Here is an 18,329-nt window from a genome sequence, read left to right on the forward strand (position 1 = left end):
TTATTTTAAATTTGTTGATGTTTGCTTTGTGCTCCAGGTTATGGTCTATCTTGGCATCTGTTCCATAGATTCTTAAAAAAATATGTATTCTACTATTTTTAGGTGCAATGTTCTGTAAGTTCCATTAGATCCTATTGGTTTATGATGCCATTAAGTCCTTCTATATCTTTGATGTTTTTTTGTCTAGCTTATCAATTGTTAAGAAAGAGTGGTTGAAGTCTGCAACTGTAATTGAGGATTTGCCTGTTTCTTCATTCTGTTCTATTAGTTTGTTTCTTCACATGTTTTGCAGCTCTGTTGTTTGGCATGTACATATTTAGGGTTGCTATGCCTTCTTGTGGGTTAACCTTTTTTATCCCTATATAATCTCTCTTTCTCTGGCAATTTTCTTTGTTCTAATGTCTACTGTATCTAATGTTAATAGGGTCATTAATGCTTTCTCTTGAATAATATTTGCATGGTATATCTTTTTCTACATTTTTACTCTCAACCGTCTTATGTAGTCATATTTGAATTCCTTATAGACAGCATATAATTGGGTGAGTTTTTAATCTAGCTTGCCATTTTTTGTCTTTTATTTTTTGTGTTTAGACCATTTATTCTTAATGTAATCATCAATATCTTAGGACTTAAAATTGACATTTTATGGGGGTTTTTTGTTTGGGTTTTCTTTTTTTTCTTCTGTTTTCTTTTGCATGCCTTACTGTGGTTGCTTAACATTCTTATTATTTTAATTTTATTCATCCATAATGTTTTGAGCATATCTATTTATATAGCTTTTCTTAATGATTTCTCTATCTATTGCATGATATATGCGTAACATCATAGTCTCCTGGTGTTGTCAATTTACCAGTTTGAGTAAAATGTAGACATCTAAGATCTCATATGTCCCTATATCTTCTTTCCTTTATAATATAATTGTCTGAAATGTTTTCTCTACATTTAGAAACACATCTGACAAGGGTGCCTGGGTGGCTCAGTAGGTCAAGCATCTGATTCTTGATTATGGCTCAGGTAAGGATCTCACGATTGTTGAATCAAGCCCCATGTCAGGCTCCATGCTCAAGTGGGGAGTCTACTGGAGATTCTGTCTCTCTCTCTCTCTCTCTGCCCCTCCCCGCCACTTGCACACCCTCTTATTATCTCTCTCTAAAGTAAATAAATAAATCTTTATTTTTCTTAAAGAGGCACATCTGACAATGTTTATAATTTTTGCTTTAACTGTCAAATATAATTTGGAAAATTCGAGAAGAGAAGGAAATTCTTGTGTATTTACCATATTACTGTCTATTGTGTTCTTTCTTCCTGATGTTCTAAGATCCCTTCCTTATCATGTCCTTGGCATTTAGAGAACCTTCTTCAGCCCTGCTTTCAGGAAAGGTCTATTGGTGACTGAATATCTTATTTTTCATTCATCTGAGAATGTTCTGATTCATTTTAATTTCTGAAGAATATTTTCACTGGATAATGGATATTTTGTTGAGAGTTGTTTTCCTCAGCATTTGTTCTGGGCAGGTGAAACTTCTGACTCTCCACTCTGCCTCCTCTTACACTCCCCCAGCGCAGAATGAAAGTGGCCTCATTACTGCTGTGCTACAGGAAAATACAGGCTTCATTGATACCAAGGCTACAAATGGCTGGCTCCCTACTTAGTCTTCAAGGACACCAGCTAGGCTGGGGGGGCGGGGGGCGGCTTCTTTAGAGCCTAGACATAGTAGAATCTGGGTTTCCCACTTGTCTTTTGATGGTGTAGGTAAGGTGGGACCACAGGAATTTTTCTTTGGTGTTATGACATAGCATAGCCATTACTGTCTGTAAATTTTCTGTCTTGTTAGATTGTCTCCTTTCTGGTCCTATAGCTAAAAAGAGGAGGTTTTTCCTGTCTGCACCCACTGACATTTCCAATTTGCCAGCTTCTTCAGCCCCAAGGCTGAGATATGTGTGGCAAAAAGAAAACCCAGGAAGTCACTGCAATGTCAATCCTTGTGTCCCAAGGTCCCTAGCTTGTCTGCCTTCTTCTGTGTACCTTCTTGTTTGCTCATATTTGTTTTGTAATCTCCAGTTTTTAGTTGCTCAGGAGGAATAGGGCAAAATACAAATACTCCACCTTCCCATTTGTGGGAGTTCTATGTTTTTTTTTTATATAAATATATAACATATTTGTTTCATGTAATGAAAAAGGATCAGAGTCAGTAGTACCCTCTTAAGAGTCATTTGTTACTACGAATGTCTTTCTTCTTAAAAACAAATGTCATTTTTGCTCAAGGAGATACTGAAGCAGGCACTGAGAAATTTTTGTTACAGCCCTTCCTCCCAGGGCCTGGGTCCTGGTCTCTGATGGATGGCCACTGTCATGGCTTTTGAGATCTCTCTGTGCACAGAAGCTTCTAACAAGCAAGGCATAAATGAGTCACAATTAAATAAAATGAGTTAGATGAATTGTGAGAACCCGAAACAGGAAAGAGAGTCTACGTAAAAGGAAAATAGTTGGGGGATCAAGGAGAGCATTGCATTGCCCTGAGTTATCAGCCACTACATTGCGGAAGATAACCAAAAAAACCCCAAATGTAAAGAAGCAGCCAGAGGGCTGGTGAGCGACCAGTGGGGAATATGGGCATTGCCAGTAGAGCGTGAATGTGGGAAAGTGGGTAACAACTTCGGGGCTGAGACCTGTTATACCCTAGAGGTAGAGGGAAGGAGACGCTAAGGCAGGGCGGGGAGAGAGAAATTCTGTCGGAGTCACCTCTGCTGGGCTCCAGGAGGGGCAGGAAAAGCTCAGAGGGAGTCTGCAGCAACCTTGCCTGGGGCTTCAGTGGAGAAGGGCAGGACAGGAGCCAGGCAAAGGACTGCAGCTTTGGCCCAGTGCTCCAGCCAGATCTGAGGGGCGACCGGGAGGAGACCTTCCAGCGGTCGCGGCGCGCAGCGCTTCCCGGCCGGGGCGGAGCGTGTCTCGACAGCGGTCCCAGCCTGCGCGCCTCTGTCCCCGCGCGCGCCCGTCCGTGCGCTCCGGGAACCAGATCCTCGCGCCACGGACTTCCGTCCTTCGCCCGCGCTTTCCGCCTCTTCTCTGCGCGCCCATCGACAATGGATGGCAACTCCCTGCTCTCCGTACCCAGGTAAGACCTACTCTCCCCGTTGCCCCACCCAGTGGCCCTCAAACTCCGCCGTGCGCCTCGGGTGGCTCTCGAGCTTGCGGGGCGCTAGGGTCTACGCTTGGTAGGGTCTGGCCACCCGGGGGACGGGTGACCCCCGTCCACTGTCCCACAGGGCGCGGAGCTGGGTGCGGCCTGTGCGCCGGGGCGGCTCGGGATTGGGGTACAGCTCCGGCCAGCTTGTGGGGCGGGGGCCGGGGTCTGCTCTCCGCTGCGGGAGCCAGGAACCGCACTTTCCGTGGACGCAGCCTGCACGGGTTTCGCGCCTTGAGGGGAGACCCGCTTCAAGGTAGGGATGAGAATAGGAGGGAGCAAGACTAGGGCAAAGTACCCTCATCCCTGTCCATCTGGATCTGAGCGAGTGTCCGCCGTTGCCGGGGTGGCAACTGGTTGGGGAGAAGGGCGGGGAGTGGGGTGGTGAAATTGCCCCTAATCCCCGACGACACCTAGGCTGAGCACCATTGAGACCTGGGACAGCAGGACCTGGGCCGCTCCAGTCCCACCCGCCTCAAGCGCTCCCATATCCTAGACAACTCTGCGCTAGCCGAGCACGTCCCCTGCCTCCGTCCCAGCCTGGGGTCCACACGGGGTAATTCAGGGACGCCACCTTCCACTCAAGCCAGGTGGGAGCAGCGCGTTTCCCCGGTTTGCGTCTCCTTCTCCCCTTTGCCCCAGTTCCGCGCTCCTTCACACTCAGTCCTTTGTGAATTTGAGAAACAGATTTTTATATTTCAACCCCCCACAAAACGTTTAGGGGTACATTGAGGTTGTAACACCGGTTGTGTTCCCTCAGCTGGGCAGGTGGCTTCTGTGTTCTTTGTGCAGGTCAGAGGGTCCACCCAGAGAACGGGAAATGTTGAAGACCGCTGGGGGCGGGGGTCTGGCTCCTGCCCTCACAGCACCCCCTCTGCTGGGCGAGGGGCTTCCTGTTGCTCATGCTGTCATCCCTTCCTTCCCCCTTTCCTCAAGCTCCCATCTAGGCAGCTTCCCGCCGAGATCATCAGGCACAGGAATAAACGTTTTTCAGCTCGCTTTCTTGGAGAGCAGCAAAACCCAACATCCACAGGCTAGGGCACACATGTAGCTGATACTATATTGCCAAGTAGCCAAGATGGGGGTGAGAGTGGAGTGGAGGTGGCAGAGGAGGACGAAACTGCTTTTCAAGCGCGTTGAAGGCTGCCATCTAGAGACTTGAAGTATTTATATTCTGTAATGAAATAGAGCTTTCCCAGCTCCACAGGCAATTTCCTCTTTAAGCATCCCTTCTCGTGGTGGGGGTAGCAAAGGGTTCTGAAAAGGCCCCTGGTGGTTTCTATGCCTGGCCTGAAGCTGCTCTCCAATGCAAAATCTCTAACCCTGGGGCCAAATATGTTCAAACTACCACGAAGTCTTTCCACTCTGCCCTAATGCCTGATAAGGACAATAAGAATTGCAGGAAGTTTTTTGTTTTGTTTTGATGTGTGTGTGTGTGTGTGTGTGTGTGTGTGTGTGTGTGTGTGTGTCTTTTGTTTTAAAACTTAAAAAAATATTGTCACTGATTTTTAGGTAAAAGTGTGGGATGCTTTGACAGAAAGCCCACTGGGGCTTTACTTTCTACACCCCCTATTCTACTGCCTAAGATCTTTGGAACTGAAATGGTAAACTGTGATTCCAGCCTTCCCATAGAGACATCCCTCTAAGATAAGACATCGCTTGCCTTACACACAGGTTTGCAGATCAGTAGTGCGGTGCCTGAGTCGGTACTATATTCTTATTCAAAAACTGGGACATTTTCTAAAATATTAAAATTCATTATGCCAATAATTCCTTAAAATTATTTGTACTGCATTTCTGTAAAAATGATTTTATAAAGAGTCGACCAACTGCTATGATATTGCTGTGTCTTGTAGTATCCTATTAAAATATTAATATAGGTTTAATAGCAGCTGCAACAAATTGAATTTAAATTTAAATAGTATTGTTTACCAGAACACATCACATTTCCACAAATCAGTGTAATTCAGCTATTTTATTAACATCTTTTCTTATATAAGACATATTCAGTTAAAGCTTATAGAATAGCTAATTTGATCCTCTATTTCAATGAATACAAGAAACATGATATTTTATTGGAAACCAGAAGCATTGATATGCAAAAAAGTAAACTAGAATTACCAAACAGTGTGTGGAAATATTATATTAGTCATACCACTTGTCCAAAGAACTTTGAACTTAAGGAATTTATGACTGGGAACTTTTACAGGTTTTTTTCAAGAAACTGGCAATGATCAGGAAAAATGAAGTTGCTGTCCATCAATATTTGTGCTAAATCTGAATGTTTTCAGTATCTAATATAATTAAGTCGGTGATTATAAATCAGTTTCTCTTAAGAATTATAAAGCAGTTGAAGACATTCTGTTTAACACTTGGGTAGGAAAAACAAAATGATTTAGTAATACATTGAGTTAATTATAGAATTTTTCATGTGTTGGCTTTTACAGTTTCTTAACATTTTCAGTGAATCAAAGATATAAATAAAATTTTATTCAAGCGTGTTCTGCAATGATTGATCTCAAAATTGTTTTTGATTCATACAGTTTAGATACTTGAAGCATTTTTTTTTAAAAAAAGGAATGTTTGTGTTTTGAGTTGTTGTATTACATTACTTATGTGAAAGCTCCAATTAGTTGTTAATATTTCATTTTTAAACGCACAATAAGCTATGTGGATTACAGTACAGAGTTCTTTCAGTCAAAGCTGGAGGGTGTTTCCAGACATGGGGCTGAGCTATGAAAAGACAAAATGTTCCATGTTAGTTGCATTATAGATCCAGAAGCCAAGTGTGTCCCGACTAGTACTCAAGTTCAAGAAGAAAACATAAAAAAGGGGGAATTTTTTTTAGTTATCTATTTTACAAAAAGTTTATTTGATTTGCTAAGGTCACACAAGTAGCTATTTTGAAAATAAAAGAATATCCAAAGACTCTCACCCAGCGTGTTTTGTTTCTGTAGTTCATGGTGCTACAATACAATAGCTACCCCGAAAGAGGGAAAGTCTCAATTATATAGGTAACTGGTGTGTATAAAATAAGGTTTATATTTTATGAAGTATTAGTTTATTAAATTGTTTGATCATCACATCCTGCTGAGTTAATGTGATGTATATAATTATCACTACTTCTTACTTGAAAAATTTGAAGCAAAAGGAAATTAAATGAGGAAAATAATTATATTTCGAAAGCCACACAATAGTAGCAGAGCTGGGTCATCCACAGAGTTCTTCAGGCTTCAGGTGACATTTTCTTTCTTGTACTGACTGAAAATCCACACTTCCTTCCAAGACAGATTTTGGTGCACAGTTTGGACAAACACTGATATCTTTAGAACACATGGGGGCAGCCTAAAAGCAAGATCATCTTTTAAAATCAACAAATACTGAAAATACCATTTTTGTAAACAGAAATAATTTGTCAACTTGACCATATCTAAGGTTTAATTTGAAGTTTAAGAAAGGGGCTGTCTCATTTCCTAAACCACTTGAATTTTTATACTTTTTTGTTTTGTTTTGCCTACTGGATTCTATTTTAGTAATTTAGTTTTTATATGACACTTTCAGAAAATTATCAAAGATGAACTTTTGAGAAAATAAGGTATTTTGATATAGATTTCCTGTGAATTTCTTTTAACAAACCTAAGATTAACCTAGCAACATTTCACCAAAATCTCAGTGTTTTTCCTCTAAGAATGCTAATTCTAGAGAAAAAGAAAAACAACAACAACAACTGGATTTCCTTTCTTTTAATGGAGCAAACAATCCAATACTGTAAATTAGACTATGGTCTTCTGTCAACAAGTTTTTATTGAAAGGTTATCTGTTTTCATAAGAAAGGAAATATTCAAGAGTATTACACTTCTGTGTACGAAATTCATACGAAAGGAAATATTCAAGAGTATTATACTTCTGTATCCTACTTATCTGAAACTCTCAGAAAAGATTAATCTATCACTCTTAACAAATAGAGGAGAAGGGATAAATAACAGATAATGTCTTAAGTATAAACCACAACCATTCTCTATCCTGAAAGTCATGCTCTCTTCAAAAAGCAGCTCTGACTTGACCACATTCTCCAACTCAGAATTCACAAGGAAATGTGGCCCAAGAGGTGCTGTTTCCTACAAAGAAAGAAAGTGGAAATTAGTCCTGGTGCCAAGGACTCTGAGATCCACATCACCTCAGGGTAACAGGTATCTGGAGAAGAGATGGAAACTCTGAAGGCATTCTGGTCTCTCTCTCCATGTGGTTCCTGTGGTAAAATATGCATCTGATACCAAATAATCAATTTTTAAATGAACTCTTAGAGCTTGTCTCATTCACCAGGGGTTGGCTTTGTCTGGTACTAGTCATTTTAATGGGGTTTTATTCTGTGCATGAGAGTCAACAGCTACAGAGACTTGTAAAGTGAGAAGGAAGAAATAGTGATGTGTTTGATGGCAGGAGACCTGGGATTTAGTCCTGTTCTGAAAGTGATGGCTGTGAGTGTCTCAGCATGTTGCTCGACTCCTCCGTCATCTCTTAGATGTCATAACATATACCCCAAATATTCTGCTTTTTTAGGTCCCTTTTACTTCTAACTTGTACTGCTGTAGGCTTTATTGTAGAAGTGACCTTCGGTTGGGCATGATATGGATGAACATCTCATTCTTCTGACAGAGACATATGAAATTAAGGCATTTGAAAGAACAGAAACAACATTCCACCCATCCAGTTGAAAGCCCAGCTTAGAGAATGGGTTGGCTTGTTTTTAATTGTCCTGCCATAGGGAGAAGAGCATAATGTTCACAGAAGGTACAATGAAATCTTATTTTTTGTAAAGAACACGGTACAGTATCTTGGTTTTGCTACTTAGCAGTTTGCCCACACTGGGGCAAACATTGGAAGACTTGCGATAGCGTGTGTAAAGTACAAGGAGCGGTGAACTTTTAGCTTTTTCTGCTTATCATACTTGATAAACTCCTCCAAATTCAACTGTTTCATGATAGATTTTTAAAATCAGTGCTGGTGAATAGCCTACATAACTCAGACATGAAGCACACTTTAGCTGACCTTGGAATAGCTATTGCAGCTTCCTCTTGGCTTAACTTTTTCCATCTTTTTTTTTTTTTTTTCCTAACCTAAGTCTTCATGTTTAAAGTTGTTTCTTATAGATAGGCTTTTGTATCTTACTTTTAAAAATCCCATCTGACAATCTCTTTCTTTTAATTGGTATGTTTAGACCATTCACATTTATTATGATTCTAGAAAGTCTGGATTAAAATTCACCAACTGACTAGTTATTTTCTGTTTGTGATATCTGATATTTGTTTCTTTTTTTCCTCTTTTCTGCCTTCCTTTGGGTTGAGAATTTTTTAATGATTCCTTTTATCTTTATTAATTTATTTGTTTATACTTCTTTTTTTAAAAATTTGTGATAACCTTATGGTTTAGAATTTATAGGGGTGTCTGGGTGGCTTAATCAGTTAAGTGTCCGACTCTTGATTTCTACTTGGGTCAAGATCTCAGGGTCATGGGATCAAGCCCCACATTGGGCTCTGTGTTGAGCATGGAGTCTTCTTGGACTCTCTCTCCTCTATCCCTCCCTCCATGCTTTCTCTATCTCTCTGTAAATTAAATAAATAAATCTTTAAAAAAAGAATTTATGTATATCACTACTAGCTTTCATTATTTACCTTCAAATTAAAACATACCACTTCATACCCAGTGTAAATCTCCTATAGGTATATATTCAAATTCTCTTCATGCTATTGTCATATATTTTGTTTTTGTGTATGCTATAAACACTATTTATTGTTACTATGTTTGCTTTACAAGTAAGATATTTCTTAGAGTAAAATTGGAAATAAGAAAATAATAAATTTAATTTTACCCTCATGTGTTCCATTTCTGACACTTTATCTGTGTAGAGCCAAGCTTCTATCCAAAAAAACTTCCTTTAACCTTTCCTATAAGGAATGTCTGCTGGCAATGAATTTTCTGTTTTTGTTTGCCTGAAAAAGGCTATTTTTCCTTTACTTTTTGAATCATATTGTTTGGACTATAGCTTTCTGTGTTGGCAAGATATTTTTTCTTTCACTCTTTCAGAGCTATCACTCCATTGTCTTTTGGTTTTTATGGTTAGTGCTAAGAAACTGTTTTCATTTTTATGTCTGCTCCTTTCTATGTTACATGACTTTTTTCCCTGCCTGCCTTCAAAATTTTCTTTTTAATCTTTTATTTAGAACAATTTAAATGTGATTTGCCAAGGGGTGTGTGTGTGTGTGTGTGTGTTGTATTTATCCCACAACATATTTTCTGAGCTTCTTAGGATCTGTGGTTTAGTGTCTGTTATTAACTCTGAAAAAAAAAATAATCCATGATCTCTTAATATGTTTCTTACTCTGTTCTTGTTCTCTCTTTTCCTTCAAGAATTCCAATTGTGCATATATCAGAATACAGTTTTTAAATACTCACTTCCGTTTTTGTTTAGTTAGTTGGTTTTTTATTTTATTTTTTCTCCTTTTGTTTCAGTTTAAGTAATTTGTATTGGCCAACTTCAAGTTCACTGATTCTTTCCTGAGCTAACTTGATTCTACTGAAGAATTTATTAGAGGTGTTCTTCATTCCATTACAGTGGTTTGAATTTTTAACATGTCCATTTGATTTTTCTTATAGTTCTATGTCTCTACAGAAATTACCCATGTCAGCTTGCATACAGTGTACTTTTTTCATCAGGGTCATTAAACTAATAATCATTTGGAATTCTTTGTCAGATAGTTTGAACATTGGTGACAGAGTCAAGTCTGGTTCTGTTGGTTGCTTTGTCCCTTGAAAGTGTTTTTGTTTGTCTGTTTGTTTTGTTTTGTTTTAATTTCCTCATTGCCTTTTAACATGACTTATAACTTTTTATTAAAAGTCTGGTATCATGTATAGGGTAATAGAGTTTCCTGCAGTGGAAATTGGAAGTCAGTGCAATTATTTTTTCCCATTTTAAAGATGAAGAAATTTAGACTTAGAAAAGTTAAGTGACTTGTCCAAGATGATTCAACTAGTGAGAGACAGAGTCAGAAATTGAACACTGCTTTTCAAATTCCAGTGTTTGAAGGTTGCCAAACTACATCATTGTCCTTTTCTGTTTCCTAATACATGCACCTTCCTACTCTGGAGGCCTCCAAGACACTTATCCATGCCACATGGCTTCATGTATTTCAGGTATTTTTGAACTTCTATTCTAAGAAAGTTACTGAGGCATATATAATGGTGAATAAGAAATGATTCTCGCCCTCCATGACCATAGTATATAATTTCAACATGTATTTCTTTTGCTAAATGTCTTTTGATTCAATTTTTCTCAAACTGTGGTCCCTAAATCAAAAGCAACTGTGAAGACAGGTGGATGTTGCAAGAGATTTTGACACAACAACAAGAAAACAGTGGAAACCCAGCATATGACTACCAATAGAGTCAAGCACATGAATGAAAAAAGTTTGTATCTGTTCCCAAAGAGGTGTAAGAATCCTGGCACAGAAAACTCTACCTGCATATCAAGCCACACTCCGTAGGAAATAGAAGACATGACATATTAGACCTATGGTTTGAGAGAATTTCTCTCTAAAGAAATAATATGCAGACCAGTGTGCTTCCTTTAAATTATTCCTTTAATTTAAAATACATATTGCATGGCCAAATTATTGAAATAGTTAACAGAACTTCTTAGAGTAGCCATCGTTTTAGAAGTACAAGTTAGTTTAAAAAAATAAAAGTATTATATTAGTTTTTCTATTTTGCTTTAACAAATTGTTGCAAAATTAGTGGCTTAGATCAACATAAATTTACTACCTTATAATTTTCTACATTGGAAGTCTGCTTTGGGTCTCACTGGAATAAAATCAAGGTGTTCCCAGGTCTCTATTTTTTTCTGAGGACTTTATGGAGGAATTTGTTTTCTTGCCTTTTCCAACTTTCAAAGGCTGCTTGTAGCATTTTACTGATGACACCTTTCCTCCATCTTCAAAACCAGCAATGGTGGCTTGTGTTCTTACATCACATCCTTCTGGCTTCTGACCTCTTGTTCTGCCTCCCTTTTGCACTTGTAAAAATTATAAAATTATAAAAATTACATTGGATCCTTCCAGATGATCCAGGATAATCTCCCTACATCAAGTTCAGCTGACTAATAACCTTAATTCCATCATGAAACTTGATTCTGCTTTGCCATATAACAACATATGCACAGGTTCTGGGGATTTGAAAATGGAATCTTTGGGGGTCACCACAGGCATTAATTTAACTAAAAAATTCATCATGCTGGCTCTGAAATGACACTTGAGATTCTACTAAGAGTACCCTTTCTCTCTCTTTCTCCCTCTCTCTTTTTCTCTCTCTCCTCCTTTTTCTTAAATAAAAGGGAAAAGTGACCAGATGATTTGTTTCTACACTGCTATATGTGAGTCATTCATTATAGCTGAACTGACATAATGACCCAGTTCCTGAAGTTAATTTAAGAGCATAAGACCAGGGGGCACCTGGGTGGCTCAGTTGGTTAAGGATTAGACTTGGTTTTGGCTCAGGTCATGATCTCAGGGTGTGAGATAGAGCCCCATGTCAGCTCCATGCTTAGCAGGAAGTCTGTCTGGGATTCTCTCTCTCCCTCTGCCCCTTCCCCTGCTTGTACTCTATCTCTCAGAAAAATTAAAAAAAAAATAAAATCTTTTAAAAAAAATGACCACAAAAGCAGTTCAGAGTAGAACTGGAGACCTTACAGAATTCACTCTTTGGTGCATCTGTTTGTTGCAGTGGTCATTAATGTTTTTCAGCAAATATTTCTAGCTGTGATCCTAAGCATGGGGTAGGATTCTAGTTGCTCATGTCTTTGGTACAAGCTATGGCCATATGACTTGCTTGGGCCAATGGAAAGTGTGTAGAAGGAACATGTGTCTTTTCCAAGTGGAAGTGTTAAAGAGGGCATTTATGATTGCTTCATTTCTCCTGCTTTCTGCCATGGTGAATAACAACAGATTTCACATACTGCATGCTCCACCGGCCTGAGTTTTAGAGTGACCACAGCTTGAAGCAGAGCTCTCAGCCAATCCATGATAGATACATAACATGAGCAGGACATAGACCTTTGAGATTTTAATTCTCCAGGATTTTGGCATTGTTTGAAACTGCAGTAAAACCTAGCACATTTTGCCTGATCTAACAGAATTCTCTCTTTGCTTTGGACTTCCAAAGATCCTCATCACTAACATGCAGTGATATGAGGATGGGATTGGAGAAAGGGAAAGATGGAACTCACCTCGACTAGTTGTTGAAGCAGTCAGGAAGCAGGCCCTATGCACCAGCTCCAGATAATAACAATGAATACTGTGGCCTGCAGGTCTGTCCTCCTGAGGACATGGAATGTGAATGGGGAATCTTACTCATCCTGATGTCAATTCACACCTTGCCCATTTCACAGTCCCCCAGAGCTGCTGCTATTTATGATATAATGGCATACCATAAGCACATTTAACCCATGCAAATTCAATGCTACCCGTTCATTTTTTTTTTTTTTATTCTTTCATTCTCCAGCTCTTTCTCATTATTAAAAACATGGTCAACTTGTATTTATTTCTATTTTTATTTCATAGTATATATTTCTATATAGTACATACACACACAAATAATGTTATAAGACTTTTTTGCAAAAGTCAACATGCCATAATTTATAAATTTCTTAAGGAATTTTTTTTTTTTTCTTAAGGAATTTTTAAAGGTTTTTTTGACTCCACACCATTTTCAAGATAGGCAATAACATCAGACCTCAAACTCTGCATTAGATGCTTCTAATTCTGCACAATGATTTTGGCAGCATGTCAACAGAAAAAGAGGAAGACTAGTGAGTCAGATAACAAGCAACAATTATTGATCAGACACTCACTTCTGACACCTTCAAGATTCTGAGATAGGGTAAGACTGAGTTCCTGTCTTCCTTACATGTCATACTGGGGGCAGGTGTCATTGCAGATGGAGACAGACATACTGGGAGGTAGATACTGAGCACATGTTAACTGTAGTTTCTCCTCATTTCCTAAGAGACTGCTCTCTGGCTAACCAAGCTGATCAGTTCTCTTATTTGATTGAGATTGACAGATGACCCCTAACTTCTTTAAACAACCATTTAAAAACAACTTCTTAAAACAGTTTCTTCCCTAGTAAGAAATTTACCTATAAAATATGTTTCTTGGAAGATCAAGTGTTTTCTTTCTGTGCTGGAGAGGTGGGAACCTATCAAACATGGGGTATTAGAACTACAAAGAACTTCTGTAAAGGTCATCTTGTTCAACACCCTTCCTTTACAGATAAAGAAATTGAAATCACAAAAAGTTAAATGAATCACTCAAATCATACAAATATTTAGAGATGGGGCGAGTAATAAAACCCTGACCTCCTGATTCTTATACTTCCCATTGCATGGGATTTATTTAAAATAATCCTAGCAATAAGCTTCAAAACACAGTAGCTCTTGGCATTTTCTGGTGCAGCAGAATTTGTCTATCACCCACATCTAAATACCTTGTTTACTTTTCCTCAAAAAATAGAATATCTATAGAACAGCCCATGTCTCCACTTCAGCTGCCAGAAGGCCCAGAAACAAATTCAAAGTTCACGTATAACAACCATGTAGGAGTTTATTACCTGAATATCTGTGCTGTTTTTGACCATGGTACTGATCTTTTGCTATAATTTCTCTTTTTAAAATATTTTATTTATTTATTGACAGGGAGAGAGAAAGCACAAGTAGTAGTAGAGTAGAGGGAGAAGCAGGTTTCCCCCTAAGCAGGGAACCCCATGCAGTGCTCCCTCCCAGGACCCTGGGATCATGACCTGAGCCGAAGGCAGACACATAATAATTTGAGCCACCCAGGTGCCCCATAATGTTTTGTTATGATTTCTATTTTCCTTAGCCTTGAGTTTTAACTTATGTTTTACCATTTTATTGTATATATCTTTTCTGTTAGCTGTTACAAATTCCTAGTGGAACAAGATGGAATATCCATTATTATATGACTCACATAATCAATCATTTTCTTTATAAACAATGGGAAAAAATAATTTTCCTTTGTACTGGAGGAATTAAATTGATCTGTGGCAAATTGGAAGTCATATAAAATAATGGTCTATTCATATTTAATTAGACTTTTAGACTTTCTTTAATAATAGCCTGATTGCATCTGAAAAGTTAGAAGCAGTTTCTTTAAAATGATTATCAGATTTTTTTAAAAAGATTTTATTTGTTTATTTGATGGAGAGATAGAGAACACAGTAGGCAGAGTGGCAGGCCCAGGGATAGGGAGAAGCAGGCTCTCCACTGAGTAGGAAGCCCGATGCGGGGCTCCATCCCAGGACCCTGGGATCATGACCTGAGCTGAAGCCAGTTGCTTAACTGACTGAGCCACCCAGGTGCCCAAAGATTATTAAATTATTAATGTTAAAGTAAAGCCAACTCTTTCAGAACAAACATAATAAAATAGAATGCTAAAGTTTTGTGAGATATATTTTTAATTATTTATTATGATATTATACATAAATTTTTAAAAGTATGTGTGTATGTAATGGATATCAATTTGTGTCAAATATTTGTGCCTAAAAGTGCCCTTTTTAGTTTGTAAATTTTACATTTCAGCATACTTCAAGTATTAAAATGTATTAAATAAAAGGAGAGGAATTTTAAAATATTTAATTTTGTTTCTATAGATACTAGGATAATTGATAATTTTCTGTCTGTATACTTTAGTATTAATATAAGTTAAGCAATACACTTAATTGGTTTTTGTCCTAAAAATCTATAATTTTTTACATAATAATAACATAAGAATGCAATAAGTAGCTCTTGATAGATTATGCTAATGAGTAGATTTATTCATTCATTTATAGTTTGAGTAGCCAGTACTTCCACTTAATTTATACAGACACATAAAGAATGTATCTCATTTATTTAAACAACAACAAAAAAATTCAAGTAAAAAATAAAGGACCAGTTGAAGTCATTTTTGAATTGTGAAATCTTGGCCCCACCTGATGTGCTCATTACTGGCTCATGCACTCAGTATAACCTGAAGATTTTTAATTTCTACTTTTTTTTTCTGAATGAATTAGCAGTGTTTCAAAATAGCAATTAAAAAGGTACATACACTTCCCTCTCTGATTATCAACAGGTCAGTGATCTGACCTGGCATTCTTTTAAACCATTGATCTTCTTTTCTTGCAAAGGTGACAAAAGGTGGTGACTTTATTGCAGCCTTGTTAGAAAATGAGCTATAGTTTCATCATATGAATCACTATTTAAAAAGTGTCCAAGAAGGTGATTCAGTATCCAGAGAACATGTTATCCAGAGAAGCTGTCATCCCAGACTTAATCACACCAGCCCTTGTGGATCATAGTCATTCTTCATGAAGAAAACATATCATGATACAAAATATTAACAATGGCACTTTTCTCAGTTTTTCCACTGGGTCTGAGATATTTTCCATAGGACGGATAAGGGCATATATAAAAAGGGAGCCAGAAAATGTGGAGCTCTAATCCAAGTTTTAACCTTGAAGATTGTATGTGACTGGTATGGTTGTTCGGGAGAGGGGGAAAAAATAGTTGGGAGGACTTACTTGCTTTACTTGAGAGGAGAAAATGAAACCTAGTGACTTGAATGCCATTCTAATCATGTGAGGATGACAGGAACCTGAAAAAGGGCAAATGAAATAAATTCACTACAAAGAAGCACAAATGTCATTAAATAATGAAGACAATTAATATATTTGACTAGAAATTAATCTGAAAAATCATAAAATTTCTAAAAATTAGTTCATTTTATCAATATTTTAAAAATAACACGAGTTGTGTAATAAGACAACAATGGATTAGGTGTTGATTGGGTTGGATGATCATAATTTTCCCTTCAAAATTGTCTGTTAACATGGCACTTTTGGCCACAATATCATAAACAATGTTAGTACTATATTCAGCAGCCTCATCCATTTTGCCAATGCTCCCTTTAATTCTTTGATTCTCAAGTCAGTCTCTTGTGAAAATATCTGTCACGTTATCCCACTCATTGATTTTCTCTTCTTCCAGTGTTAACTGATCTCGCTCTACCAGTTGCTCGTTTGGAGTTGGTTTGACATGTGATAAAGAGTTTTCCAATATCATTTTCTTTTCCTTTCTGATCCCTGCATCCTTTGCAAGATTTATTTCAATTGATTAGCATTTGAATAAGATAAAAGTCACAGTTTTTGTTTTTGTTTTTTAAAGTCACAGTCTTTGAACTCATCAACAGAAAACAGCCATCGAAGATGTTGATGCAATGCACAGAGATAAACACCCAAGTGGGAAGGATCTTCACTGGAGACTGATTGTTACTGTCTGTCGGTTTGTTTTCTTACACAATTTTGAAGCTGCAGGGACTGGCTCATGAAGAACTAGGACACCTGCTCTTTGAGGGGATAAGTTCCAATGACTTTAAGTTTACCAGATTTTCTCCAGGGATTGGCACTGCTGAAAACCTTTTCTATTTTCACAAACATTGTCGGCAGATGAGCAAATTATCTAATGAAGTCATGCAGGTACAATTGAATATTTCAAAAACTCAATCTTCTGGAATCTTCACTGTAGTTAAGATTACAGAAGTCTTTGTGTTTCCAAAATATCTCATAATTATTAGTCATTTTTAATGGGTAGGTAGTAATTTAGATTGAATGTATGAGAAGGCATCAAGGAAGGTGAATAAATTAAATATACATTTTACCTGATAATTCTTGAGCCAACTTTACCTATGAGTGCAGAGAACATAGATGTTAATATCTCAAAGGGGAAACCAGGATAGCCCATGTAAGGGAAGGGGGACTGAGTCTAGGACCCTGGATCCAAACATTTATTACCTTACAAATATGCAAAGGTTTAGAATATGTTGAAAAAGTACAAGTAAAAAATATTCATTGTCCCATCAAAGTATCCTTGACCGGTATACAAAAGTCTACTCTTAACCAAATAAATGTATCAAAGTATTTAATTGAGAGGGTTCACATAGTTCTAACTAAAGATCATTTGAATGTCCTTGTCGTTGAGAAGATGTGCGTTCCACAACATTGCACAATTCCTGCTTCTCAGCCCACAAACGCCACTGACAACATCACCTCTCAGATACATTCAAAACACTGAACTAAGCTGAAATTACTCCTCTTTAATCTGTATTTTGGATCACTTCTGTCTTCTTCACAGGGATGAAAGTTTTATATTAAAGCCCTTACCTAGCAGCTGGAGAGAGCACCCAGATCTCCCAGTTTCTGTAGGAAGGAAAGAGCCTCACTTTTGTAGGCACCTTTGCTTTAAGTTATAAAACTGTCTCCGGGGCACCTGGGTGGCTCAGTGGGTTAGGCCTCTGCCTTCAGCTCGGGTCATGATCCCAGGGTCCTGGGATCGAGCCCCATATCGGGCTCTCTGCTCTGCGGGGAGCCTGCTTCCCCCTCTCTCTCTGTCTGCCTCTCTGCCTACTTGTGATCTCTGTCCGTCAAATAAATAAATTTAAAAAAAAAAGGGGGGCATTTATAAAAAAAACAAAAACATAAACAAACTGTCTCCTACCATGAACATATGAGAAAGTTTACTTTTCCTTTGCTAATTCCAACTAACACCACAACCATCTCTGCTCTTAAAAACTGTCCTACTCTTTGTTTGAAGGGAGAATTAGACTACATTCTCTCCTTTTGTCCTGAATAAATTCTTCCTTACCTGGTTAGCTTTGGTATAATTTTTGCTTTGACGTCATGTTTAGAAACCTGGACATGTCCAAGTTGGTTAGCAAGATAGTGGTGGGAGAGCTCAGACCTGGGGTTCCCACAATCTAGACTAGAATCCTGATTCCACTGCTCCACAAGGCAGTTGGTGGACAATTGGTACAATAACTAGGAAGTTGTTCTAATGGGTGATTGACCCTGAACATCAGCACTGATTAAATTCACTAGATAGTTGCTGCATTTTCCCTGTTGCTTGGCTTTAGTGCAAAGTCATGGATGAAATGAACCTGTGAGTGTGGTGTCCATTCTGCTGTATTATTCCTGACTTTCTGCAAGCATATCAGTCATAATTAGCTTCACTGAACTTGGCATGCTGTTTTGCCCCTGGCATTT

At 38.1% G+C, this 18,329-nt stretch overlaps 1 protein-coding gene across 2 annotated transcripts in view; it reads left to right on the top strand.

The window, feature by feature from the left end:
• Positions 1-3,084: 3,084 nt before the first annotated feature.
• SPHKAP (SPHK1 interactor, AKAP domain containing) overlaps positions 3,085-18,329 on the top strand; it is a gene marked incomplete at both ends in the record, with an annotated part of 168,237 nt that continues 152,992 nt past the window's right edge. For both annotated transcript variants that reach the window (XM_080799204.1, XM_080799205.1), the window contains one exon: positions 3,085-3,116. In XM_080799204.1, the coding sequence (XP_080655330.1) occupies positions 3,085-3,116 (32 nt within the window). The remainder of the gene's footprint in view (positions 3,117-18,329) is intronic.

This window comes from Martes martes (assembly GCF_963455335.1).
Source record: "Martes martes genome assembly, chromosome: 3".
Classification (NCBI taxonomy): domain Eukaryota; kingdom Metazoa; phylum Chordata; class Mammalia; order Carnivora; family Mustelidae; genus Martes; species Martes martes.